Genomic DNA, 12,571 nt, shown 5'->3' on the forward strand with positions numbered 1-12,571 from the left:
AACTCAGTTGAAAGTAAAAGAAGTAACAGGCAAAACTCTGCAGGCAAGGAATCCAGATTCCACTCTATGCATTCAATATGCTGATGCATAATTTAAATCAGAATTTTAGGCACTTTTATAATATGCAACAAGAAGAGATTTTTCGTTGGTTTGTGCACTCTGTGAATTTTTCAGTTAGTAGTACAATGTATGTCTTGAAACAGTTCTCAAATATATAATGTAGTTAATTTGAAATGTTCTTTCTAGAGTTCGTGAAACTACAGCACATTTCCAAGACTTTCTGAAAATACTTACCCTCCCATAGGTGTAATTAGAGCTATTTCTACGTTTGAGATGTCAGTTACTCCATGTTTTTTTCTTTTAGTTCAATTATTTAAATAATAGTTGAGGTGCTTATCTGGTCTTCCTCCTTTCTTACATGTAGGTTTCCTAAGCTGAGGAAGGCTTTTTGGTTTTATATGACAGATGTAAGTCTATCAAAATACTGTTGTAAAGCTGAAAATAAAAGTATCTTCAGTGGACTTGAGGAATTTCATTAAAATTAGAGTTAATATGATAATATTTACTTTAAACTGTAATTTTCCTTGTTTGTGTAAATTGAGCATATCCTCAGTTAAAAAAGGTTTTATGTATGTACACTGTCATTCACAAATATAAGCCCCTTTTCAGATTATTCTTATGCAGTCATTGGCTGAAAAAAAAAACAAAACAGGACCATGGGTGACTGTCATTAAAAACCTGCCCATTTTATGTTCATATTATCTAAAACTGGTATTTTTTTCCCCACTAAGTAACCAAGCACTAGAAATTTTGTATTTTCCAAGCTGTTGGTGTTTTGTTTTGTTTTTAAAAGAAAATATTTACTTTCAAGTTGAGCCCTCTGTATCGAATTTCTGTGGGAATGCACATATTTAAAAAAAAAGAAAGGAAAAAAAAAAGTTTAGTAGAACTGCCAGTGTAACTTTACCTATCTTGTAGTGTCACAACTTTGACAGTGTAATGTACTGTGGCTATTTTTATTCTGGCTCATTGTTTGGCAGCTCATTTATATACTATTTATTGCTCTCTTGAATCACTGGTGTAGAGCATGAAGTCTTCTTAAGCAATATGAAAGAAGATATGAATTAACTAGGATTTTCTTTTCAGATAATACATAGCTTTTCATTCTAGCTCCAGTTACATTTCTGCTATAGAAAAACATAACCTTATGTGGAATTTCTACTGTAAAGCTTAAGCATGCCTTCCTAAATTTTCTTATTCCTCAATCTCTGTGTCTGTTCTTTTAATTGAGCACCTAAGAAATTAGGTGAAATCTCCTGTGTTTTGTGTTGCCTCTGAAAAGGTTTACTGTTTAAGAAGAAAGGAAACAAAAACCACATCTGTCTGTTGTTCAAATTACTTTTAATAAACATGAGGCATCCACTGCTGAAAAGATTTTAGTTTTATAACTTAATGTGCAAGACCAGGTGGTATCCATAATTAAGAACTACAAATGTTCAGCTGATGAAGAAGGAATAAAAACTCCTTGGTGCCCTGTTGCCACAGGGGAAGAATCCCACTGCAGCTCCCAGAGGAATCCTGCTGTAAGAAATTGCAAAATAGCATTTTGGCAGATGACAGGGAGGTGTTTATAAATACAGAAGCTGAACTGTATTGGGAAACTTTTCGGCAGTTTTCAGAGCATTTGCTGGTTTTAGTTCAAAACCTATATTATACAAGTAAAAAACTGGGGATTATTTTGAAAATAACTCCAAAGATGCATTTAGGCATTCCTTCTTTTAACTCTATAAATAGTTCACAATGTTCCTATACTGTTGTGTCACAATAGAAGAAAAGGTATGATAGCATTATACCAATCCAGTCATAGAGAAAGGGAGGATTAAATCTTGATATCAGTATCCTTATGTATATTGCATTGCATGGTTAACTACCTATGGGTCATAGAACTCATGGCTTGTAAACTGAATATAGTAAAGCTTCATTGTGCTATTTTTCACACTGGGAAAATTGACCGACTTTATTAGGCATTCTGATAGCTTAGTTAAGGGTAATATATATTTGGATCATGTCTGACATTTTCTCCATTAAGAGAGCTGAGGGTATGTAGTTCTCTCTTCCCTGGGAGAAATCAAGCAAAACAGCCAAGATCTGTTTCCCATGGTTTCAGAGCCTTAGAGCAGATCTCAGCTATTTTCTGATTTTTTAAGGTGAATGAGATATTGATAATTCTGTCATCCTCCTAGCTGCTTTTCTGGGCTGAGAATTACCCAGTACAGATGTCTTAGTTTTGAAGTGAAGAGGAAGTTTGGCCTTTAAAGAGAGATCTAAATTGGTTTGTCTCTTCTGATGTCCTCATGCTGTACTTCTGACTTTACAGATACTTCACAAGTCTAGGAAGGGTTCCATATGTCTAATCCCTTTAAAAACAGTCTATTTAAGATAGCTGTTAGACTTATGCTCTCTGTTTCTCTGTTTTCTTTCTCTGTCTGAACTATTCACCTGGAACCTTGAAAGCTTGCACCCTAATCAGCCTTCTAATAAAACCCACAGCAAAACAAGTCATTTAGTTTTTCAGCCTTGTCTATCCCTTATTGGAAACATCTTAATTCACAGGAAAAACATCACACAATTGACTGCTTATCTGAGACAACTATCATCCTCAGCCTGGTCAGTCTGTTTTTCAGATCTTGAAGCTGTAGTTTCAATTGCAGTCTACTGTTTGACTGGTTCAGCTTTGTTTGATTCTCACTGTTCTTGCAACCCTGTTATTCTGCAAGGAATAAAAAGCTCATTTTATAAAATAGGCAGTTTGAGAGTTTCCTTTTCTACGAAAAGTGTCTATCTGACAGCCAGCGTTCTCTCAAGGAGGATTGACAATACCCACGTGCAGGTAGAAGTTTTTGGACAGAACTCCTCCATAAGCAGCTGCAAGATTTTACAATCACTCTTTGAAACACGATTTCCCTCACTCACTTGCAAAGGTCTTCTTGTCCATTGACATGGGTTTTCTTGGTTGCTTGCCTCCTGTGGCCCTTTGGCCTTCAGCTGAAGCTCTCTGTGCAGCAGTTTCTGTGTTGAATTCAGAGGGTTTTTTTAATCATACCATACTGCAGGATTGTCTATACTGATTAGAATAAATATGTTGCATATGCTGAGACTCTGGTATATTCATCAGTTAGTGTTATGTAAAGTGCAGCTACTGGTGGTACTTACACTTTGTATACATGCCTACAGAGAACGATGCTATCATAAACATCTACAAATAACATTGCACTCGGAAGAAAAGGTAGTGCTGTTGCAGCTGAGGTCCACATCCAGGTGGTTTGGAGCTGGAGCTGTTCAAAACCCTTTTGCTTTGGAGTCAACTCTAGTAAATAGGCAATCATTTAAAAATGAAGAAAAGAAAATGACTTAACCAGTAAGTGAAATTCAAGATACATGTGTGTATACATTTTTATTTCTGTGGTCCCTGCTCTGGGATTTGGAGAATGTATAATGCATTTGGCACAGAGCATAGAGTGAATCAGGGAGCATAAATACTGAATGGATGATATTGTGAAACACAAGTTTCCATGTTTGAATGCTTAAAACTGACCCTTTGGAGTGATCAGAGCTGTTTGCAGTATTCTTAGTATCTGTGTACGCAATGGATTTCTGTGGCAGTACAGATGATATTTTCTGTTTGATTGCTTGTTCCTTCCTTCCTACTGAACACCGAGCTAGCACTTTTCCAGAATAAACAGAAATCTTATTTGCTGAGTCAAAGCAGTCATCATCAGGAATACCAGTCAGAAAGATATGCTTATCTATATTGAATCACCAGGGATGGTTTGGGACTTCTTCTGTCAGCCTTGTTCTTGGTTACTCTGGATAGCTCAGCAGAGTTGGTCACCACATCAATCTCCTGAACAGGCTTGGGTAGCACAGGTCTCTGCAGGTCTCTGCCGTCTTCAGTTGATAAGATTACTGGGTTTTCCTATTGCTGTTTCTTTTCTCCTAAGTAATCAAACCCCAAATTGTTTGTCAATTTAGCTTACTCTTACCCCTTATAGGTAGCATAGTTTCTTTAGAAGCCTTTGATGAAACAGCTTGTGGGACTTCTGCAGTGAATTCCACTAGACTGTGTAGCTAAATCTGTTTTGTCCTTATGGTTGTTGATTCCACAAGGAAACACTAGGTTTGAGCCATATTATATCTTATTTTATAATTAAATTAATTGGTATTTTTGTTGCATAATAGAATATGATCGAAAAGTGGTACTAGACTCCTGAGATCAAATGAAAGAAGAGGTTTACTGCCCTACTCTTTTAATTTCTGATCTTAGTTCATTAAATACAGGTATCAGAAAAAATCTTGTTTAACAAAAAATATCCATATAAGTTTTTTTTTTCTAGTCTGCTTGAGAAAATGTTTGGTTTTGGTAGTACATCAAAAATCTATTCCATGGGATTACTACATTTTACAAGTGAGACTAAAAGTCCTTGTAATCTGAAAAATAGCCATCATAGCCTCTAAAATAGGATCAAGGACGTCTCAGCCAAGTAGAGCAAACAAAAAATTAGAAACATTACCTCATAGTTTCTTCAGAGCACCAAAATGGAATGCACAGTCTCCTCTTGAGTGAGTTGTACTGGTTCCATATGGAATATTAAAATGAACAGCCTTGATGTTACAGCACATATTTGAGTTGTTTTGTCACAGAACTTTAACAAGCTAAAATTCCCAAACCTTTGTTGATATTTTGAAAACCTGTATTATCAGGTTAATGTCATTTATACCACTACCTCTAAGGTCTAAGTAATCTTTATCACGTATGTAGAATCATAGCATTATTATCATGGTTGGGAAGGACCTTCATGGACGATGGGTCATCGTCCCACTGTCAGTCTTACAACACCTTAACCACTAAATCATCTCCCAGTGTAATTGTGGTGATGACAGATACAGAGCTGTTGGTAGCCTGAGATCTAAACTCTTTTATATGTGAAATTATTATGATGCTACCACAGCAGATCTGATCCACAAAGTTTCTTAATAAGTACAGTCTAAGGACTTTGAGGTTTATGATCAGATTTAGAACATCAGATGTTAGATCATTTTCTTGTGGGACTTTGCATGCAGAAAAAAAGACAAAGGGACCAGACTTAGGAGATACCTCTGTACACTGAAGTGGTTGTAAGCACTACTGAGTTTCTCAATACCTGCTTACACAACACTGTCTCCAGTACCAGATTCTGCTTGGAGTCTGTTTACACCACCCTGCATCTTCTGTGTGGAAACATAACTCTCTGGGCAACTTAAATGCTATATTTGTCCCCATTTTATATATATATATATATTTAATTTATTTTTTTATGAATAAAACAAGCCAAGTGTTTTAAGCACATCACAGTTTCTGAGATGTATATATAATTTTTTTCTCTCATTGACAATATGTAATTATAATATATCCTTGCTTCCAATCTGTAGAACCCTTTCTGTTACTTGAATTTTGAGCTTGTTCTCCTTATATTCACAGAATTGTAAGTTGTGATGACTGAATATGAAAATGGTAGCTGAATGAAATGTTCTTGCATTAGAAATCTGTAAGAGTTGTTATGCTGCTCAGCATAGGAATACTGCTGTTACATTTTCAGAGATGATTCAGTAATCATCTAAATATAGCTGACATTTCTGTATGCTACAGCTGCCTACACATTTCCTATTTTTCTTGATTTGTTATTGCCTAATAAACTGTTTCCCTGAACCCACATCACTATTTTCTCTGAAGAAAATTAAGGTTTTAGTCAAATGCATTGCGTAAAATAAAGCAGCCTTTTAAGATATTTTTCCCCCAAAACATATAACAATTTAAATCTATAAATATTCCAGCATTTTTGTGAAAACTTGCATTCTCAGCATAGCATAACATTTTTCCTCAGTAAGAAAGACAAAATTCTAACTGGACTCAATTCTGTTCTTAACATCAAAAGGTGGAGATGATAGGAAATAGCTGAGGGTATTTCACCACACTTTGGTTTGATATCCCTCATTTGGGATTATATTGCAGAAATGTGGCTTCTTCAGGAAAGTGATACCTAACATAAAGCCCTTTGTGTTAACCAGTTTTGTTTTGTCTCATTCTGTTACGTCTTTGAATATAATTCCATGCTATAATTCAGGTATTTGGGTATGTATATTGATGGAGATAGGATGCTTCTGTAACCCTAATGTCAGCTTATCAAAAAGTTTAATTGAAATTAGTACTGTGTAATTTAGAGTTTTGATTAACACAGCTCACACCCCTGTATTTATTTTTTGCTACTAGTTACAGTAGTTACATAGCTGTAACTCATAACTTTACTGTCCAGATTCTATCCCTAGGTCCTGCTGTGTGATTTAATAACTTCTCTGCCTCACTTTCTCTACTTTAAAAATAGTAATGAGGCTGACCTTTTCTTTCAGCACTTAATGCTTTTCTGCTATAAACTTCGGTATGAGAGTAACAGGGTCATGGTAGTAGAAATATGTTCTTACTGAATGTTTCCAAAGATTAAAAGCTTTTTTTTTTCTTTTTTAAAAACTTTTATTTTTAAAAAAGGAATATTGTTTAAGTCTTGTGGTGTGTGTGTAAGCTTGAGTAAAGAGTAACTGTTGTATGAAGGAGCTGTGTTTGATATTACAGACATTACAGGCCTTAAAGCACAGAAGTGCTCTAGTTCATGACAGTATGTTACCCCGCTACTTCATTTTTAATTAAATATTCTACTGTTGGTTTAAGTAACTAAGCTAATTAATCTTAGATTTGTTTTAGGCACTTGGTGAACTTAAAACATCATGAAATTACAGTAGATGCTATTTTTCTCAGAGAAAATTTGGATAGTATTTGTGTCAGTTGTTCAAATCAACCTTGAATAGCTAGATTTGATTTAGATATGCAGACATATTTCAGTAGATAAAAATTAGCAACCTATTGTAGCTGATATATGTAAAAATAATTACAATCACAGAAACTTTTTGTAGTTTGAAATATGTTTCCCTTCTCTGACTTGGCAGTTGAAGATGAAATGCAGGAATCTGTCTCTTAAATAAACTGATTATTTTGCAAGACAATTCTATTGGCTCGTCATTGATATTCCAAAGTAGACAAAAAGCTTGCGTGTTTTATTTTTATGCTGTGTAACTGCATTCTCTAACTCCCACTTCAGCTCTCATTCTTCAGTTGGAGATTTGACTGAAAATGGCTGTGGTGCCATGGGATAGTTAATTGGTGAAGCCTTTTTGGAATGTGGGTAAGCGAGCCATTTTGGCAGTGAGCAGAGTAGTAAAGAGCACTCTTTTTCCCTTAGTTGACTCCCAGGCTAAAATTAAACAGAGTTAGATATTTCCACATTTAGTGATTTACAATGCATCTGTTCCGAGTCAGCTAGCAGGAAGAACTAATTACCTATATACGTTTATAAAAAAGAACTCTTCATATGGGTTTAGTACACAAATCTATGTTTTTATAATATTCCCTAGTGAAAATGTCCTTCAGAAGAGTAAGATAATTAGTAAAAAATTAATTTCTTCTTTCTTTTGTCATTTAGAATAATGTGATACCAAATGAATGATGCTAACTCAGCTTGTATCAGCACCTACTTATCATTCACGTGTCCTGAGACAGCGAGGAATCATGAGCTCAATGCTGAAATAATTCATGGTGCAGTTTATATAGCAAGATGGTGTAATGTTTTCTTTAGTTACTTAGTTACTAAAAATAAACAAAACTTGTCAGAATTAGTTTTTATTGTAGATCATTCCCTTTGTTCATATTTGTGATCCCTCCACAATAGGTGTATATTAACTACAACTTAAACTTCAGTAAGTAAACTTTACTAACTTTAGTTTAGTAAGCTAAACTATCACTTTAATTTTATAAACCTTAAATTTGTTAACACTTTCCTTTTCATTTTATAGGTGAATATCTAAAATCTTTCACTAAAAGTTTTTATGGAGAATAGCAGTGTAGGTGTGTTTGAAATCTGCATACAAACAGAACAGAATTTAGAAAGGATTCTTCCAGGTAGATCTTTTATTTTCACAGAAATAAAATACAGTTATTCTGCATGTAAATAGCAAGGCTGTTTCTCAATGCTTAGGTTAATCGTAGAATCTTGCTGTAGTTGTATTGAATTTGTAGTTTCGGTGAGTAAATTCCTGTCTGAACTAATATTGTCTACTCTTCCTAGTAAATTTTTTTTTCACCAAGATATTGGGAGTGACTCAGTAATGGAAAGTTCATTCACAAGGTTCTTCCATATCCAAGGGACAGTAGCCACCTCCCTTCTGCTTCCCAGAGTGTTCCTTCACCTCTGCATTCCTCTCACCAATCCTTTTCTCCTGTGCCTGTGATATTTGAAACCCTTTCCTTTCTTTAGTCACTGCTGAGTATCCCTCAGCATCTCCACTCTCTACCGCTTTGCTCTGCCCCATTTTCCCTACCCTGCCTTTATCTCTGGCCTCTTTTCTGTGCAGCTTCAATCCTCAAGTGTCCTTTTCCACAGGCATACAGTGCACTGTATTTTTTTCCCAGGTATTAACTATGTGCTTGAATTTTCCTTTTGAAGGCAAAGGGCTCGGGTTAGAGCCCCAAGCTAGCAACTCTGCTCCTCCAGCAGCCTTTGCTCAGCACCCAAGGTGGGAGGAGGTGGTGCAGAGCCAACCCAAGTGCCAGGAGGTCCCAGGTTATCTTCTGTGGCCCCCCTGGTCCCTTGGGAAGATGAGTGCTGTTGCTGCAGCTGTCATCATCCAAGAGAGCTTGTCAAGAAGCTGGGCTGCAGGATGAGAGTGCCAAGCACAGCTGTGCTCTGCTGCCTCCTGTTTGCCTCCTGCTTGCAGCCTCTGCTTGGTTCCTTCCTTCAGGAGAGAGCCAGCAGCTGGGAGGAAAGAAATCATTTGCCCAACTGTGTCTGGCAAATGACACCAAGGCTTGGAGGAAATTCTCGAATGTTCAAAATTTACATGGTATTGGCTTTGATTCTTACATATCACATGATTTACAACATAGATGTAATAGGTAATTCTGGCAGGAACTGGGATCTGGAAAAGAAATCTACTGTAGTATGAGACTAAGGTCTGCTTTTTTCTGAAATGCAGATTTAATTAAAAGGAGAAAAGGGGAGGGGAGAGAAGAAACATCACCACAATCTTAATGAAATCCAGGAAACTTAAGCATTGCATTTTGACAGAGAAAAAATAGCAATTAAATTTTTTTCTTAGACATTTAAGGAGTCTTCTGCCAACTTGACCCTCACATCAGTGAGGTCTACCTTGAAAATGGGAGGGATTCTTATTTCTTGACATGGAAACACGTTTGCAAGAGATTGGGCAGGGCAGGGTGAGGCAAATCTGAGCAGCTTTTCTTTGACTACATAATTATTTTGAAGATGGCTCTTACACAGAAAATAACTTCACAAAGGTGATTAAATTGCTTTTTGCATGTAGTGGCTGAATAGCAAATACCACAGTAAATTTCAGTAACTCAACGTGACAGCAGCGGCTCAGTAGGAGGTCAGAGTTACCTGACAGTCAAATTGAAAGCCAAGTAATGTAATTGTTTATCTGACTACTTCTACTGTACTTTTCTTTTTTTTTTTTTTCTTTCCCAAACATGGACTACTGTAGTGAAAAGATATTTTCAGTTCAAAGTGTGACTTACAAGTATTGAACGTCTTAGCTTTAGTAGTTTTTGTTGTGGTAAACAAAAAACTAAATGGAGTAACTAGCATCATGCACTCATTACACTTTTTTTCTTAAGAGTTGTTTAAATGCGGGGTTTCTTTTGATTTTATTTTAATTTTTACTTTCCCTGTAGGATGACTTTATTCCTCACTCTCTGGGAGGTCTCTGACTTCAGCTTGTCATATCACATACACATTAAACCCTTCATTACATATTTCTGACAACAGGAGGTATCTCTTAAAGATGCAGAATTCCCTTTAGCAGCCAAGTATCTTATAAAAGCGAGTATTTGTAGCACATACTTCATCAGTCCTCTGTTGCCTTCTGCTTCTTTTTTGTAGTCTCCTCCAGATACTGCTACAGGGCGTATTCACAGCTCTTACTTTCACGTTACCCATTTTACTATATCCCCAACACTGGCTTTGCCTTAAATTGGAGATTTATTTCTAAGGTTTATTACTGAGGTCCAAAACCATCAGAGCACATATAATAGGCTGTGTATAGGAATTCCTCACAGTGTGTGTTCCAACTCCAAGTATCTGCTAGGCGGATGATTTATTTTTGTGTATTTCTTGACTGCCATTTTCCCATTGTACTCATCAGGCTCTGCTTGCATCTCCCCAAGTTGGTGGGTCTTCTGCCATTTGGGATTCAGCTGGTCTTAAAATTTTATTATATACAATAAGCTCATAACTCACCTTTTTTTTTTTCTCTCCCCTCTTTACAACTTTGGTGATGAATTATGTGTTTTGAGGCACATATTTTTTCTGGTTTGTAGAAAATACATTGAATTTATTATTATGTTCAGATTGCTGCATAATTATATTGTGTACTGCAGAATAAGTATTGTAATGTATATTGCTTTCTTTGAATTATAGAGCTACTGTAATTCTCAAGAACTTGGTATTAGGACCTTCCAGTAACCAGTATTTCTGTTTTGAATTTATTAATCCATTTGCCTCTGAATTTTACATCTCTGTAGTTAAGTTCTGCTGCAACAGATAATTTTTCTGTACCATTAAAATGAAGGCCTCAATAAATTAATACATTATCAGATTGTTTAATGAAAAAGTACTTTTTAAATTGGCTTTAAATGTGCTTGGCTTGAAGTAGATGCCAAGATTTTTGGATATTGAGAATAGTTTTTTCTCTTACTTTGGACCTTCTCAATCATAAGAAAACTAAAAGTTTGCTTTCAAGATATGAAGTGGCCTTATCTTGTAATCCTAGGTCTTCAAAAGTGAAATTAAATAAAAATAAGATATATAGTTAAATTTACAAAATCCTAAGAGCTCACCCTGGTAAATCTGCCAGCACTGTTTGCCCTGTTTCACCTAACTCATCCACTAATGTTCTGCATTCAAGACCATGTTTAAAAATGTTTGTCCTGAGCAGCTTTGGGCACATCACTCTAGCCTAAGGTAGAGCTGTCTCTATTAAACAAATCAAGTGTCCTAGACCAGTTTTTTCTTTATTGAGGCTGAGAGCTGCCATGCATTATGTTGTTTTTCTGTCAAGGGTCTCCTTGACTCATTTCTTGCATAATGTCATTGTTGGCTGAGAGTCTGAGGAAAGGTGTTTTGTCTATTAAGATGCACACATAACTTTGTGAAAATTTTTTCTCAGAAAAAATGGTAATAAGAAAAATCAAAATGCAATGCTCTGCAGTTGGGTCTTTTTGGTTGGTTGGGTTTTTGGGGGTTTTTTTGGTGTGGTTTTGTTTGTTTGTTTGTTTTATGTGTGTGTGTGTGTGTGTATCCATAACACTGGCACTGCTGTAAAGTTTCTTTCTTTCAAAGAGTTATTGAAGTTTATGTTTTATATATTACTTTCGATTGGAATTTAAAATACATTTATATGCAAGCCCAATGCAAACAAAAGCCTGCATCAGAGATTATCTGTGTGCAACAAAAATGAATATACATATATATATATATGGAGATTCTTTAGGAGATAATTTACATTTTCTTTTCTTTCCTGTGTTATGTAGGTGCAGTGCTCTTGTCCAGCATACAAGGCATAGCAATTAATGTTGATCCAGTCCTGTATTCTTGGCTTATCTACCAGCCTCAGAAACGAGCAAGCAGACACATACAGCAGGTATGGATTTTTGCAGGGAAAATTGTAGTCAGAGTGGAAACATCCTCTTCTACACATGCCAGTAGTGCATTCCTATTTCACTTGTTTGTTTTCTGTCACCCTGTTTGTAGTTTGCTGCATACTGTTGATCTTGTTTTCATTTATAATGTTTAATTAAAATAATAGAGGCATTTTTATTTATTTTCAGTGTTCAGTAGTAGTATTTTGCAACTAGCTTTAACTGGTGGAACCTCATAAGCCACCTGAGTGACTAGCAAATCATGTTTTGACTGTTTGGGATGGTCTATCAAATAATTGTGTAACTTTTATAAAATCTCTACTCTTATTGAAACCCATTTTAATAGAAGATGAATCATAAAGTTCATAACTTGACACATGTGAAAGCTGCAACAGCATGTATAATGTCAAAACATGTATTTGCATAAAAGGGCTTGGAAAGGAAGCAAGAATTTAAGACTGTGTGGCACAGTGTTTTCTTTGTAGCCTGGCATTCTGTATCAATGGTCGATTATTAAGTGGCCATGATGCTTTCCAGGTAAGTGTTACAATCAAAATGATACTGATTGGTAGTATTTTTTTTTTCACCCCTTTATAAGATCCTTGTGTGAGTCAGAGACCTTAAATGTTCAGATATTTTAAATTTTAATTTCTACTTAATACAAAATCTTTGCCATTTTTACTAACTCAAAATTGTCAGTTTTATCTGAAAAGTCAGAAAATCAGAAAGTCAAAATACTTTGGGTTGAATAATGATCTGTGTGGTTGTTGT

At 35.6% G+C, this 12,571-nt stretch overlaps 1 protein-coding gene across 1 annotated transcript in view; it reads left to right on the forward strand.

Annotated features, from left to right (window-relative positions):
- VPS13B (vacuolar protein sorting 13 homolog B) overlaps positions 1-12,571 on the forward strand; it is a 417,894-nt gene that overhangs the window by 169,443 nt on the left and 235,880 nt on the right. The window contains 1 exon segment of the mRNA XM_030444536.1: positions 11,693-11,802. Coding sequence (XP_030300396.1) covers positions 11,693-11,802 — 110 coding nt within the window.

This window comes from Calypte anna, chromosome 2 (assembly GCF_003957555.1).
Source record: "Calypte anna isolate BGI_N300 chromosome 2, bCalAnn1_v1.p, whole genome shotgun sequence".
NCBI classification, from domain to species: Eukaryota; Metazoa; Chordata; class Aves; order Apodiformes; family Trochilidae; genus Calypte; species Calypte anna.